The 16,909-nt window shown below is 37.6% G+C and overlaps 1 protein-coding gene across 28 annotated transcripts in view; it reads right to left on the bottom strand.

Moving 5' to 3' along the window:
* Positions 1 to 16,909, bottom strand: part of PAM (peptidylglycine alpha-amidating monooxygenase) — a 132,185-nt gene that overhangs the window by 49,786 nt on the left and 65,490 nt on the right. For all 28 annotated transcript variants that reach the window (XM_005502852.3, XM_005502851.4, XM_065045470.1 and 25 more), the window contains 3 exons: positions 12,374 to 12,431; positions 5,157 to 5,244; positions 1,207 to 1,292 (listed from right to left, as the gene is read on the bottom strand). In XM_005502852.3, the coding sequence (XP_005502909.1) occupies positions 1,207 to 1,292; positions 5,157 to 5,244; positions 12,374 to 12,431 (232 nt within the window). The remainder of the gene's footprint in view (positions 1 to 1,206; positions 1,293 to 5,156; positions 5,245 to 12,373; positions 12,432 to 16,909) is intronic.

The following is a 16,909-nucleotide window of genomic DNA, read 5'->3' on the forward strand; positions in this document are numbered from 1 at the left end:
ATTATGTAGCTATGCTACTTGTTGACAAAAGTAAGTATAGGCATTGAAGAAAATGGAGGAACATGAAATAATATGAAACAATGACATTGCAAAATATTACTATCACCAAAACGGACTTCTCTAAACTGATTCTACAATGAACACTCTTCAAAAGAAGCAGAGAAAGCAATTTCTTGCTATCCAGCTGGTGAATTCCATTAGATTAAACACTGCCCACTGCAAAGCCTACTTACAAATGGGACTGCAGCCTCTCTGTGTACAAATGTAATATCATTATGAACCCTTCCCACAAACCTTGTATTTATGGGCAGCCTAGGGACAAGAGAATTATTACTAGCTGGGGTTTAACAGGAAACACCATGTTCATGTAGAATCCCCCAAGCAACGTTTTTTTTTAACGTGACATTCTGATAAACAAATAAAATAACCTTTGTGATTATAAGTGTGTTAATAGATTATTAAAAATAAACCTCTTATTATACTGCACATTGCTCCTGGTTACAAAAAGAAGCAGTATAATGTTAAAAAAATAATAAAATCAAAATTCAAGGTATTTTCAGGCTGAGGCTATATAGATGGCAGATGCTTCTAGAACCCTTAGTGGTTATTAGAAAGAACCACTTCTCACTGTGTTCCAGACATATAGCTCCAAGTATCTTAAAAATTTTTTGATTGAATTTAGCAAAGTCATACATCATACAAAAAATGGGTATACTAACAGATTGCTCAACTGCATCAAAGCATCAAGAAATGAAACACACATTAAATTGTCAAGTATACTTAATACACAGAAAAACATCAGTGTTCTGATTGAACGTGTTTGTGTTTTCTCAAACACACAAAAAATATTAGTTTGTGTGCTATGGAAGGTATATAAGTAGTACCTTTCCAATAACATAAAGTAGGAAATGCAAGATTAATGCTATATAAAAATAAAACATTATATTATGACTGTTATCTCTCTCTTAGCTTTTTTCCCCTTACTGAAACCCATATGGTTATCCTAAACAGGATGACAAAAAACTCACAAGTATGCCAGCTAGCATAATATATTCATAGTTTATGATGTTGATGTTTATAAAGTTTCCATCCACTAGACATAATAAAAATATTATAGGAGATTTCCAGATATGCCAGATGGTTACTTCCACATCCTCTTCTCTCAATTGCTCTGTACACAAGAACTTCACATTAAAGGCACAATACCTTTGGGTAGCCTGGTGGGTGGAGCATTTCTTGCCCAGGCATACAAAATGTTAGATTTGTCTTTGCATGTTCCTTTATCACAGTCCCTAAAAATATGAAGAAAGAAAACAAACAGAAATAGAGTTGAACATAATTTTTTAACTCTGAAATCAGAACAGGGCAGGTGAATTACATGCAAAACCACGAAGATGTTTTTGAACGGATTTTGATTAAAAGCAGTTCTTTTAATGCATATTGCTTTCCCAAATATCATCAGACCCTCCTTCTCATTTTTTTTCCCTCCGTCTACCTTAAGATAGTTTTACACAAACAAGGTCAAACCCATAGACACTTCTGATAGTCCTTGCCAGCCAAGTAGCCAGTGATTAAAAAACAAACAAACAAACAAAAACCACAAACAAACAAAACAAAACCACAAACAAACAAACAAACAAAAAAAACAAAATGACCCACGACTTTCGTGAGAATGAACCACATGAAAATTTCTAGCACTTTTAGCTCAAGTGCCACAAACCTGCAATGGCTACTACATTTACACAGAGGGACAGGACTCACGCACAAAGCAGAAAAAAGTCATAAAAGCTTTAAGTCAAAATTGATAATTAAAATTTGTTGAAAAATCATTTACAAAAAAAAGGTGACCAGAAGCTCTACAAGAACCAATAGGTGCTCATCCCTGTACTTAACACAAGTTCAGTGCTTTAAGTCGAAATAAGTGCTTACCAAGTTATAGACCACAAACAGGTCACAAATACTTACAATAACTGAGAACTCTAGAGTTGTCCCTAGCCTCTGCAGCTAACACCTTGCAGGTGACAGTAAAGGTGGAGTGCAAAAGACTCCCAAGGACTGTTAAGCTACAGATACCTGAACCTGCAAGAACTGAGAAACTCAGGGCACAGACACTACTGACTCTGTAAAAGGCCAATCAAACACAGTCATGCAGACAGCACGATGTACCTGGATTACAAGCAAGAGGGCACTGACTACTATATGTGGGTGTAGACTCAAGGATGATATGCACGGATAAACAAACAAGGGATACTGAGGAGCTTTCCAGTCACACACCTAGAAGCCACTTCTCCCTCTCAATCCCCTGTTAGAGAAAAAGGTTATTTACAGGGTGTATTTGTACCTTCTTCAGTGGCAAAGCACCACAGCACTGAGCCCAGAGCACAGAAGTAATTGCATGAATGCAGTATACACACGCATGACTTTTAGAAAGCCTCAACCTGAAACTATTCAGACTACATCAACTGATACAAGCCAGATGCAATGAAGTTTGATACCTATGCCAAGGTTTCTGTCCAAAACAACATAGTACAGTCCCTTCTCTGTTTGTTGGCACTGGTAAAATGAGACCTTGGAAAACATTTGTACACATAAAGCATGGTTTCAGTCACCTTAAATACTGGGGAAAATAGAATCCCCTACAGTGTGATGAAGTGTACAAATGCATACAGACCAGGACTTGTAGCAGATGCAGGGTCAGTAACATTTCTGTTCAAGATGCCTGAGAGACATGTACCACCTCTCAAAACAAAAGACAGTGATGTTTTCCAGGCTGCGCTCCCTGGGATAACCAGATTGTCCCGCACGTAGGGAAAACCATCTCTGCAAGTCATTATGTGTTTCTGTGATTCCAGAAAGCCTTACTGCAACATGGCTGCTGTGTTTTCTTTTGACAGAAAGTATTGCCATAATCACTAGACTACCAAGAAAGAAGGGAACATATCACCTCTTCCTCTTCATTAATTTTGCTTATAACACCTATTTCTAGACCTCCACAAGCACTACTTTGGTCATGTCCCACTTCAAACATGCCCCAATGAACAAGAAAAACTTATTTCAGGGTGAAATGCTTCATGACTAACAATTCATACAGTTGCAGGTAAAAGCTGCACAGCTTTCAGCTGCTACAATCTGAAAAAAAACAAAAGACTTCAGGGATCTAATCGGGTATGGCACTGCACAGCTCGGAAATGTGTTGAAGAGATTGATTAGGGGGAACAACAACAGAAACCACAAGCAGTCACAGCTTCACCACCACGCTCTGGGCCAGCTAGCCTTTGTTTAAACCACAGTATTTTTTAGGACCACATTAGCCAGGTAAAAAAAAAAAAAAATCTATGTAGGCTGTTTCAGTCTTTCTTCCTGAGACACTGGCCAATGGAGGAAGAAGACTGCAGGGCAGAAACATGAAATACACACATGACACTTTCATTTTGCTTAAAAATTTCTCAACCATCTCATTCAGCCACCAACACTGATCTTGAAATATCAAGTTTTCTGGAAAAAAAAAAAACAACGCAGAGGAGATTACAAAAGAAGAGTTAAGATAACTGACAAACAGATTTTAAAAGGACAAAGCTAGTAAAGAAGTATAAATTTGCAAACAAATTAAAAAAAACATTAACAAATCACTGAAATTCATAGGTTCTTTACATGCAAAATATCATGGGATTCTGAATAGAATGAGTAGCACATAAATGGACTTCAACTGCACACTATCCAGTATTGTACTAACAACTTATTTTGACTCCGGTCAAAATTGAGGGGGGTGTGGAGGAGTGGAGGGCATGGAAATGGAGCTTACTGACTGCTTCTTGGGTCTTTGTTTTATTGCAAACACTCCTGGACTTTCCAAAAGCATTCTTCTCAGTCTTGGGTAAACTCACGACATGTTTTTTTTGTGGTTTGGGGATTTTTTTAGTGACATTGGGGTTTTGATTGATTACCTAGACTGAAAGCAACATATTTAATTATTTCAGCAAGACCAGTATTTGGTTATTCTTTTAGAATATTTTCATTGCTTAGGAAAACAAATAACTTTTTTTTTTTTTTTTTTAATTTCTCTATTATACTCTATTACACTCCCTGAATCTAACCAGGACTTGTAAGAAAGGACAACTGAGGTCACTGAATAAGAAAAATTATTGTTGTCAGTTCTTGAGTTGAATGGTGCAGAACACTCTGGGGCAGTGACAACAGTAAGAAAGGGTACATAGAAACATAAGTGTTCCTGCTGTTCTTACTCTCCCCCGAGCAGTGAAATACAAGTGTTTCATTGAACCAGACCTGACACCGTTTGCAACCTTTACTGAACTATTGATGTCATAAGCTTCCAAAACCATGCTTGCTTTTTAATTGAAGCAGCAAGTCTGATGGCACAGTTGCTGGGTGGTGATGTACGACATGTACTTATTCATTTGTTTAGATTAGATAATGATTTAAAGTTGCCTCACCTGACCTCTAAAAAAAGGTTATGTCTATGAATCACCTAATTCATGTGAGCTCATTTCAGTATCAGGTTTGATGCAGTACAAGATCTGTCTTGCCAGGAGACTCAGAAGTTCTGAATAATTCATCATTTACTTTTAAATCATTCAAGTGTATTCTTGATTATCTATGGAGAACCTGAACTTCTGATGAATCAGCTCAGGCATGCTACTTCGATTTCAGCACAGGTTGTCAGCTCAGGTAAAACTTCTTGTCATAATGGCTGAAACATTTTTATCGCCAATTATGATCAACAAACAAAGCACTTACACGTTCTTTTTTTCTGCACTGAGCAAAACCTGAGCAAATGAGCACTAGGAGACTACTTTATTTTTGTGGAAGGACCTGGGTATTTCAAGAAGGGAGAAATACCTGTGCACTTCTTTAGCATTTGTTAGATAAAGATTCTACCATGCTGCAGCAAAGGCGTTACTCTGCAGAGCCAGCACAGGTCCCACACTGTTAGACAGCCTTTCAGAAGACCAGGTACATTTGCATGAATAGCATCAATTCACTGGAAAAGCCAGAGGGCCAAAGTATGTTACCGATTTCTTCTTCCTTCCAAATTTTTGTATTTTACAAAAGAATTGCAACACTGGAAAAGGTTTATATGGAAGCAATTAACACAAGAAAAGCTAGGTACAATAACAGAAGCAAGCTGCAATTCTTACCAGTAATTTTCAGTCGAAGAAGGTTCATTACAACCAAAGAGTAACATATGATGGACAGTGTCCATGCTGGCATGAGGCTTAAAGTCAACTGAAAAACAAAATGGAAAAACAAATAAGCTACCCTTACTCTCACCATAAGTTACATAAGGAAGAGCATTTTGTGCCATTTTTTGGTCTGCAATACACTAGAAACAAGGCCTGTATATCCTCATTCATTTAATTACCTTCTGCATTCCACTTACAAATTTTCCTTAAATCCCCATTCAACATGCTGTCTCCCAAGCAAAAACACTGTAACTCACTTATTTATTACAAAAAAAAAAGGAATTCCAAGTTCCCACTCAAAACTGCTCTGTTTTTCCCCAGAAGTTAAATATGACACTTGGTAAACATATGAATGTATCTCAAACCACAAAAGTTTTACCACACTAATGTAAATCTACCTTCAAAATTCACATTTGTGATTTAATAGTTTTCTACTTCTTTTGTACTTACTCATCAAAACCACAAACAAATTTACATTTTTGCTACAAGTTTCTTAGGACAATAGTTCAAAGAGGGAATTATAATTTATTCTCACTAATATGTCAAACCCTTTAGAATGGAAAACAAGATTTGTTCAAAGTCAACAAAATCTCATTGACCAAATATTTCTCATTATTTGCAACTTAGACTAAGGTGAATGTTCAACATTCAAATGTCTGTTTCTTTATCCCAAGCCATAAACAAAACACTGGTTTTGTTTCTCAAATATTTGTGATTCTGTTTTGCATGGGAAAAAGGTTACCAGTGTCACACTGTTGTAACATTGACCATGAAAGTACAACGATGGCATTTCTAGAAATAAAGCAAGCTACACTGGGTGACTTCCTTTATTACAAGTGAAATGATATGTCAGATACAAGGATTGCAATGGAATTTCTTTCATATAAGACATAGAAGGACCTTGGAGGGTTTTTAAGGTTATCCTACAGAAGAAATTCCAAAACTGAGTCACTCCTTCCCTTACACAAACATAGACACCAAGACACCTTCAAGTAAGTGTCTTTTAGCTCTTGTAAGAGTCTTATTATAACCAGATGGTGAAGCTGCAAGCCACTGAAATGCTGTTCTGCTCCCAAAGTTTGCAGATTTATCTGCACTCTGAACTCAGTATTTTAACATGTGGCTAAGGCAGTGTTCCTGAAGTGAATGACAATGTGGATTATTGTCCCAGTTTCATGAAGGAAAAAAAAAACAAATAGATTTTAACCCTATTTTTGGAGCTCAGGTTTGTTGTGACAAGTGAGGAAAAACAGCCAAAAGTTAAGGCATGCAGGTCAAATTCTAGCTTGAACACATAAGCCATGCAGTCAGATTGTAAGGAAATGAGCATGCCAGAGTTTAGGGCTTTGTTTGGGAAGTAAGAGATGCACCCACATGCCCTGGGAAGGTACTTTTGAGTACCACAGGTGAATTCAGAAGTGCTAAACTTGCCAGCATGATGAAAGTGCATAGACTACAATTAAAATGTAGTACCTGTCACTACCAAAGGCTTAAGAAATACCAAACGAAAGCCTTATATTCCTAGTCAACAGCCTCCACATTTTAAAACAACAAAAGAAGATTACTCAGTAAATATTTTTATACAAGGAAAAGTGCTAAAAAATTATTACTAAAATAACAGTAACATTTTTGGTATATATACTAAATCTGAATAAAGTCTGACCTACTTTCCTGACCAAGTACAACTTTGAATTATGAACTCCAGGAGAAACAGGAATGAAAAGAACATGACATCGATTTCATTTTAACAATGTCTAGTTAAGTTATGTATTAAAAAAAATCGTTTCTAAGAAGTTCATCTTTACAAATAACAATTCAATGATATAAAGTTGATATACTTAAAAAAAAAAGTTGTCTTTTCTATAATATAATTAACTTTAAAGAGATTTATGAACATATCAATGCCCACAGTTTGGAGAATTAGGAAGACATTAGAGGCCTTCAATACAGTGAAGTCATCAGCACTTGGCAATAGGGAAGTTTATATATGCCATACTAGACTAACAACCTACAGTGTCTCAGAGTCATGTATGGACAAAAAGTAATAAATCATCTAATTATTTCAATTTGTGTTGCTGAACACCATAGGCTCCTTCTCATTTCCACAATACAATCTGACAGATAGGGACTCACCATGAGTCAACAAGAAAAATACACTGGTCACCCATGTGAATGAATGTAAGGAGGTGAAGATGACGGTCAAATTTCTTGGCTGAGTGGTTTGCTGTCAGAGTCAATTCTTATAAATGTCTGTAGAGCACCCTTAGCTATCGCTACAGCTCAGTAGTCAAAACCTGATTTTTATCAATGACTGCACCATTAAAGACTGAATCTAGTTTATGGTGTGGGTACTTATTCATAAACATTAATCAAACATGAGGTCAAATAAGACCACAATATATTTTAAAAATGTAACTAGAAGGAGATTTTATTGAAAAATTACATATTAATCTCACAGACATTTTGTTTCACAGGACCAAAAGGTATGTTCCCAACATTAACGTAAATGTACATCAGCCAATCCCACAAACAAACAAATATTCCCTGTACCATCCTTTGTCAGCATTTGCAGACCTTTGAGACAGAAAAACAACTGCTTCAAACAGAAATCTCTGCCTTGACAGTCTGAATCTCTACTAAATAATATAATACAGAAAACTAACAGCATCTGCAAAAATACTTCTAGGGCAAAACTTGCTCTATTTCTCCTTGTAGCTGGTAGTATTTCATCACTAAGTTTGATCAGTTCATTCTTTTGATAGTGTCTGAGAATAGACTCTGAACAAGTTGGTGAATCCTGGTACAGTATCCTTCCAGCTTTGCAGTACAAACTCGTACCCTTTGTCCCTGTGCAAGCATGACTGTTTACTGATTTTCGGAAAAAAGCCAAGCTGAAGTCTGAATTCGAAGTCCTTAAACACAAATATAATGAAAAATATTGAAAAAAAACTTACTGAAAATATTGTCTACTAACTAACAAATGTAGTACTGCCTGCATACAGTAATAAAAATGTGCTCTCTTCCAAGGCCTTTATCTTTCACCAGTAGTAGGCAACAAATTTATTCTGCTGCCGTTTATCATACAGTCATTCCAGTTGGAAGACACGCTCAAGATCATCGAGTCCAACCATAACCTAATTCTAGCACTAAACCATGTTCCAAAGAAGGTCATCTAGATATCTTTTAAACACCTCCAGTTCTTTCTGTGAAAAACTCTTCCCTAATATCCAATCTGAACCTCCCCTGGTACAACTTGAGGCCATTTCCTCTTGTCCTTTAACTTGCTACTGGGAGACGAGACCAACCCTCTCCTTGCTGCAACCTCCTTTCAGGTAGTTGTAGACAGCAATAAGGTCTCCCCTCAGCCTCCTTCTCTCCAGGCTAAGCAGCCCCAGTTCCCTCAAACACTCCTCATCAGACTTGTGCTCCAGGCCCCTCACCAGCTTCATTGTCCTCTTCTGCACTTTCTCCAGCACCTCAACGTCTTTCTTATGATGAGGGGCCCAAAACTGAAGGTGGGGCCTCACCAGTGCGGAGTACAGAGGAGCAATCACTTCTCTAGTCCTGCTGGCCACACTGTTTCTGATACAAGTCAGGATGCTGTTGGCCCTGTTGGCCACCTGGGCACACTGCTGGCTCATATTCAGCCGGCTGTCGATCCCGCAGATCCCTCTCTGGCAGGCAGCTTTCCAGACACTTTTCCTTGAGCCTGTAGCATTAGATGGGATTGTTGTGACCCAAGTGCAGGATCCAGCACTCAACCTTGTTAAAACTCATACAATTGGCCTCAGCCCATCGATCCAGCTGGTTCAGATCCCTCTGTATAGCCTTCCTACCCTCCAGCAGATCAACACTCCCACCCAATTTGGTGTTGTCTGCAAACTGACTGATGGTGCACTTGATCACCTCATCCAGATCACTGATAAGGATACTACACAGTTTCTGTAAAAAGAACCTCCTCTTCCACATTGTCTTGCAGGCAGGAGGAAAACTGGTTAAATATAGGAAAGCAAAAAAAAAGTAATAAACAAGTGAATCTTGGTCAAAGTATATGGATATTCGTCATAAAAACGTCCTTTTCAAGTGCAAAAAAAAAAAAAAAAAAGAACACACCACTAAAAGGAGATGGCATTTATTTGGCAGCGTTATGTACAAATAAATTGAACTGGAGATAAAACATGTTGTCCTGGTTTTGTTAAAAAACAAGTTTCTCTTTTAGTGAATTTTGCATGTCAGCTAAAGCCTTCATATTAGCTGCATTTTCCTGGAGAACCAGATACATGTTTTGGTAAACATAGCAATGGAATGCAAATGATAAGCAATGATAAGCATGCATGGACATCTCACGAGAGGGGCAACAAGAAACAGGTGGCCAAGAAACTGACCAACTGTGTATAACATTCCATTCACGTGAATACTTCGTATAAAAATGGGAGATCACGAGGATCTCGTGCCTTTTTCCTTTCTTTTCGTCCCTTTTGCTTATGGTTGACATTAGGAGAGGACCTTGCTAGTCATCCCTGCGAACTGAGGCCTAGTGACAGACTGAATCCAGCTCCGGTTAGCTGCAGAGTCTAATCCAGGACTCTGGGCGCCAGCTCTGCAGTTGCTGAGACTTTCAAGATTGGTTTTGTATATTTTGTATTATTTTCTCTGTTCTTATTAGTAGCATTAGTAAAACATTTTTAATTTTTTCATCTCTCTTCTCTCTGTCCTTCTTTCCCTCCCGATCGCCTGTCCTGAGTGGGAAGGGGGAGAGGGAGGGGCAAAAAGGGGAAGTGGGAGGGAGAGGAGGTTAACAATACATCTGCCAGGGTTTCATTGTCACCCCGCAATCTAAACCCTTGACACATGTATAATAGGTTCTGGTCTCAGCTTTACCACTGCACTCTCTCGAAACCCAAGTTATTGTATTGACACCATCTTATGTTGAAACGCTTCAGAGTACACACTGTCTCCTCAATGCACAGCAATCCTGAGTGATAACTCATATGTTGTTTTTTAGATGCTTCTACCAGAGTAAAACAATTAATGAAAGTTAATGACATCATGTATTAGCAATTAAAAGATGGCAGAGTCCGCTTAAACCATAAAAATGTAGACACTATGCTTTTAAAAATAAGTATTTCATTCTCTGTATGTCAATCTATGCTGATTTAAGCAACATAAAATACATGCATGCAAATAAGTTACTAATTAGCTTCACAGCACTTAAGAGTATTTAGAAATATTTTAGGAAAAACTCCACTTAACACCTTGTTTCTTAGATGATGATACCTATTGTAAAAATCTCTTTTCTGAGAATAAGATTTAATTTGCTATTCAGGTGTTACAGGTTGCATTCTTTCTGTTCTTTACTGGATTACATTTGAGTCTAGTATTTTCAAGGATGGGGTAACTTCTGTTGATTGTGAAGACTCCAATCTGACAAATCTTTTCCACTGAAAACACTTCTGAATGACTTTACTGCAGTGAGATGGAACCAATCACATGCTAAAGACTGTCTACATGCCTACTCATTTTGGTGGAAAGGACAAAGGAAAAAAACCCAAGTAGTTTTGTTTTATTCTCAAAGCTTTCAAATATAAGAGGTTGAGAGGTTGTAGGCAATGCTATCATAGGAAAACTTTATAGTCACGGAATGAGTTTGGGGGTTGGTTGGTTTGTTTGTTTGGGGGGTGTGTGTTTGCTTGTTTGTTTGTTTGAAATTTGCTCATCAAGCTCCTCTCACTCTTCAAAGCTGCACCTGACAACTAGAATGGTTTCTCTGCCCAGAAAATGGATTGCCTTGCATGACTCACACTGAAACTTTGTATAAATACCACTTTTAAGCAAACTTTTAGTAGGTCCTTTTAAACATATATACCACTGAAAGAAGTTTATATGGCTTTAACAAATGTAAACACCAAATGACAGAGCTAAATGTGCAGCAATCTAATAAAGAATTGAACTATGCAATTTTGCAACTCAGTGAAGCACTACATAAAAATTGCTCTGACAGCACGTTAGTAGTATGCCTTTCTGTGAACCACTGGAAAGCAGAAGAATCTATTGCACACTGCACAGCAAGTACAGTTTATCAGACAATAAACATTCCCTTCTATGCTTATTTTTCTTGCTGGGGTCAGGCCAAAATGTCAGGTCAGGTTATTACTTCTTTACAAAACAGATATACAGAAAAGCACTGAAGAAAATGGACTAATTTTTTTTTTAGTTACAATAATACAACATGGATATCTGAACAAAATATTCTATCTGAAGGATTTCTGCAAAGAAATATATATGGAACAATAGTAGTACAATACACTACAACAAAAACTACATAGGATTCCCACCATATTTACAGTAAGTGCAGATATCCTAAAATGCAACAAAAGAGTAAAGGAAGAAAAATATAGACTTTTTAACTTCTCATTGTTTTCTTTTGTTTCCGTTTATAGCACAATCTGATAGTGAAACTATCTTCAGCCAAACCAGAAAGCCTTCTGTCTACCTGAGCAATTGTATGTTCCCAAGCAACGCAAAATTAAATTAAAAGTACCTCAAAGACCTTTTGAACAGATGGTGGTGTTTTGCTGATCTGTATGCTCTCAGTATTCATACACTGTCACAGTATTTCTTGTTATTTGTTTGCCACGTTATTCTTCCCACAACATTAAGAAAAAAAAAAGGGGGGGGGGGGGGGGGGGGAGAGGGTTTGGTTGGTTTCTTGTTTGGTTGGTTTGGGGTTTTTGTTGCTGTTTTATGTTTTTGTTTTATTTTTACCCCAGAAAAGTATAATAAAATCTTAATGCAGCCAATACTGATTGTAAGTACAAAGGATTTACAGCCTGTACCAGCAGGTAAACAAACAGTTCTGCTCAGTGGAGCAGAACTAAGTATGCAGCCACACAGAGAAAGCCAATACTTTACAAATGGGGTTGTTTGGTACTGACTGTCAGAGGCATCTGTATGCAGCTCCTTAACCACTGTTACTCATGAATCTCTCCCAGATACAATTCGTTATCTTGGCTAAGTTGCACTCTCAAGTTTATTTCTCCATCAGCCATGACTAATGCATTTTGGAAACTGATAGCCAAAGACTGAGTCAATATGAGTCAAAGTAAAAAAAACGAAATGCTGTAGTTCTTCAAAATGGCTTGTTTATGTTCTTCCAGTCAACAGATACTCACCTACATAGGCTTCATCATCCACTGGGAGGGGTACTGACATGCAGAGGTAAGTATCAGACTATTAAAAGACACAAGAACAGAAATTACCTTTTAAATTGGGAATATTTACAATGAAAATAACAAAAATAAGCATCAAAATTCTGTACACCTTCTGAAGATTAATATGGGAATACTGAACAAATTAATACATAAAAAACTATATACTTATAAACCTTAGCACTGAATTCATTTGAAGTGGTTAACAAACACCACCCCCTTCCTGCCTAGTAAAAATCTGAGGCAGTAATAGTACTCTCTTGATGTCCAAATAAACAGCATGAATAAATGAGTGTGCTACATAAAGTGAAAAGAATTATTGAGCTTCTCATTCATTGTGTTCTTGGAATGCACTACTTACCCAGTATTTATAAACTTACTACAATCTAAGAACCAAGGTGCTTGTGTGGAAGGGGAGGTGCTGCTCTCCTCTCTCTGGTGACCAGTGACAGGACACAAAGAAATGGAATGAAGCTTGATCAGTGGGAGTTTAGACTGGACATTATGAAATGGTTCTTGACTGACAGGGCATTCACTCACTGGAACAAGCTCCCCAGGCAAGCGCTCACAGCATCAAGCCCATCAGAGTTCAAGACATCTCTGGACAATGCTTTTAGTCATATTGTTTAGTTTTAGGAAGTCCTATGAGGAGCAGGGAGTTGGACTTCATGATCTTCACAGGAACCTTCCAACTTCAGATATTGTGTGATTCTATGGCTTCATATCGAAATAGTTTTCTGCCTATAGCAGTATTTCACTCTATTCCAAATTTATATAACTGTACCAAAAAGTTTTAAAGTGCTGTGCCATTGTAGCAGCAATCATAGAAATACAATTATTTTTTATTCATGCACTTAATTCTGTTACGATCATGCATCTAATTGTGTTATGATCAATGACAATATTTTTCCCTGGACATGTCACAAGTGCCAAACATGTCAGCTACAGGACCTTCACTACATCCAAAAACTCAAAATCTCACCAGGCTTTGACTTTCATAAGGACTGCACTAAACAGATGAAGATAAGAGTCCTGCTATGGAAAACATCAAACCTAACTTAAAAGAAGACACTGCAAATAGGTGTAAACAAATAAATGTAACAGAGACAGAAAGACAGGTACAATGACAAAGCAGTGATGTGTGCAGAGAATAAACCATTTTGGGTCTTTTTGCTAAAAGAGAGAAAGATGAACAAAGGTCAGCTGATACAACTGACAAGAATGCCTTTGTGCACTCTAGCTATGTGCATTTATATAGGAACATATTAAAGCCTTGTAGAAATTGAAAAATAAATATTCTACATTTTCTACTTAAATTGGGTTCAGAAGTATATTTCTTTTAAAAACCCCTTCATTTAGAACCTTATACCGAAACTTTCAAAGTCAATGGCAGCAATGTTTACATTGTAGCCAAAATAAACAGTAGATTCTTTGTCTTTAAACACGAAATTAGAAACAGCATGGACTAAAAATAAGAAAAACACATTTTTTTCAAAGTATCATTTACCCAATTAAGAATAAATTGGTTAAGAAAAGAATATTAGGATTTACCACAGATGCAACGGCTGAGATTTTATTATGTGTGCCATAACATCTACTAAGATTATTAGAAACCTAGATATACTAATATTTCTGGCTCCTTTTTTTTTTTTTTTTTCAATCAAAGACTGTTAACTGGAAAATACAGATAAAAATGGTATTGTGCTACTCATTTCTGTGAACTGTCATAGAACTCAGTCATGCCTCTCTGATTCAGTGTTACAACGCAAGTAAGGAACTGTTCTAGTTAAGCATCTTTTTTCCATGTTCTTTGCCACAGGGACCTCTGGAGATTATCTAGTCCAACCGACCTGCTAAAGCAGGTTCACCCAGAGCAGATCACACAGGAATGTGTCCAGGCAGGTTTTGAATGTCTACCGAGAAGCAGACCCCACAGCCTCTCTGGGCAGCCTGTTCCAGTGCTCCGGCACCCTCAAAGTAAAGAAATTTCTCCTCATATTCAGGTGGAACCTTCTATGCTTCAGTTTGTGCCCGCTGCCGTTCCTCCTTTTATTGGGCATCGCTGAAAAGAGTCTGGTCCCATCTTCTTGACACCCACCCTTGAGATATTCGTAAGTATGGATAAGATCCCCACTCAGGCTTCTCCATGTTGAACAGGCCCAGCTCTCTCAGTCCCTCATAATAAGAAAGATGCTTTAGACCCCTGGTCGTTTTCACAGCCCATCAGTGGACTCCATCCAGTAATTGCTTGTTCTTCTCTTGGCATCTTCCCTTGTCATCTTACTTTCCCTCCCTTGTCATCTGTTTTCAATGCTGATGTACTCTACATTGTAAATTTAGAGGCATGCTCTTAGGTAATCTGATGTGTCTTTAGGATTTTAATCCTAAAATAGAGCAAAGTTGTTTTAAGAGAGAAAAACAAACAAAAAACTAAACAAAAAAATCTGAGACCAGCTTCTCTGAAGAAGAAAGAGGGTGGTGGGGCAAGGAGCAGAAAGGGATTATTCAAAGTTTTTTACTTCTCATCTGTTTGTTATTGTTTATATCACCTTACACTAGTCATTGTCAGATTTTTCACCAAAGTAATGTGAAGCAACCTTGCTGACAGTGCACTCTAGTCCCTCATCCAAGAAACTGATGAATATATTGAACAGTACTGGCCCCAGCACCAACCCTTGAGGCAGTCCACTAGATACAGGCCTCCAACTGGACTCTGCCCCATTGTCCACGACTCTCTGGCTTCTTTCCTTCAGCCAGTTTGCAGTCCACCTCACTTATAATTATCTTAAATAAAAGAATTATTTCAGAACTGAAAAAGCCCTTCAGTCTTCCTCTCCACAGCTCTTGGATGTCCTCCGCCCTTCAGCAGCACATCAGAACTACTCTTCACATGACATATTATTTGCATTTTTCCCTACTGTGCAACTGGAATAACTATTGAGAAAAAACAGAGTACTGAAGTACTGCAGATATTGTTTCCCCCACTTACGAGAGGTGGTACTATTCAAAACCACCAATGAATATAAACCACATTTATTAACCAAGATGGAAAACCACTCTACCTGAACAATTTCCAGATTTGTGCTGCCTGAATACACACTTCAGTGTCTCCATTCATAAGGAGCACTCAGAACAGTTTCACATGAATGTCCATGTTTGGCACTTGTGACAAAAGAATGCACGACTCAGGGGTTGACCTGCACAGTTAGTGCACTCCTAAACTGTGTAAGGGGTCAGTTCTCATTGAGTCATTCATGGGGCAGCTGTAGCTACAGAACATGAGGCAACTTCTCCCTCTACAATCCTCTAAAGTCACTAGAAGTCTAGTAGCTCACTGAAGAAAAAAAAAAAAAAAAAAAAAAAAGCAGGGGTTTTGGCTACCTTTCCCACTGTCTTGACAATAAGAGTTACAAATGAATTTAATTTTAGGTAACAAACCTACCAATACAAGGACAAGTTAAATTGTCTTCAGCCATCTGCAAATCATTCCAGCAAAGTTATACCACCTTCACCATTATAAGGTGCTACCTAAGCAGATGATACAAAATCATTTGGGGTTTCTTTTCTCTCCTCCTCCTGTTCGGAAACATTTAAACATTTCCTCTGTGAACCAGGTACATATTTCACAGAAGCTAAGCTGTATCTTAGCTGCATGCACCTACATTAGGAGAATTCAATGTTTACTACATTAATCATTTCAAAACAACAATGTGAATGCTCATAATCTAAGTACCACCTTACTGGTAGTAGCAAAAATTCTTTTCAGTTGCAGGGAATACATGCAGATGGTTAGACTTCTTGGAATCCAAAGAGATTAACTTCCAGTATCTGTTTTCAACAAGAATTATCTGGGAAGCTGGAGTATCAAGGACTTCAGCAAATAAAATTAAACACAATTGCCTATGGTGATGCTATGGAAGAACTCAACTCAGCATTAGTACTATTTCAGAAGCTCTCTTTTTTTGAGCTTGGAGATATTTTTGACTAAATGACCAAGGACTCTAGCCCTTTCCGAACAATTCTTACATTACATGAACCTTCTGATTTTACATCTAATACACATCACATGGTCATACACTATAAACAAAGAACTGGCTAATTCCATCAGACATCTTTCTGTTAGCTAGCTGCAGCTCTATGTAAGAAATGTGACTGTCATGTGTGCATACCACCAAGAAAGAGGCCAGAAGAATATGGCATGTGAATTCTCCTGAAAATACTAATCTGTGTCCAAACAGTGAATTCAGAATTCATAACAATCCACCTGAAACATTAAGCATCACAGACTTTTCCTGTTGGTGTTGGATTTGAAGTGACTGACCCCTTCATATGTGTCTCCTAGCTCTTCAACTAATGGCTTCTCAACTAAAATCTATAAAACACAATTACAAATGTGCACCTGGATGAACTCAGAGTAATTTTCATTCTTTCTAAAAGAGAAGTTTAATATTTTGCTGCAGACAAATACAATCTAGTAGAAACTATATTTCTCTTTTGCAC

Source organism: Columba livia, chromosome Z (assembly GCF_036013475.1).
Source record: "Columba livia isolate bColLiv1 breed racing homer chromosome Z, bColLiv1.pat.W.v2, whole genome shotgun sequence".
In the NCBI taxonomy this organism is placed as follows: domain Eukaryota; kingdom Metazoa; phylum Chordata; class Aves; order Columbiformes; family Columbidae; genus Columba; species Columba livia.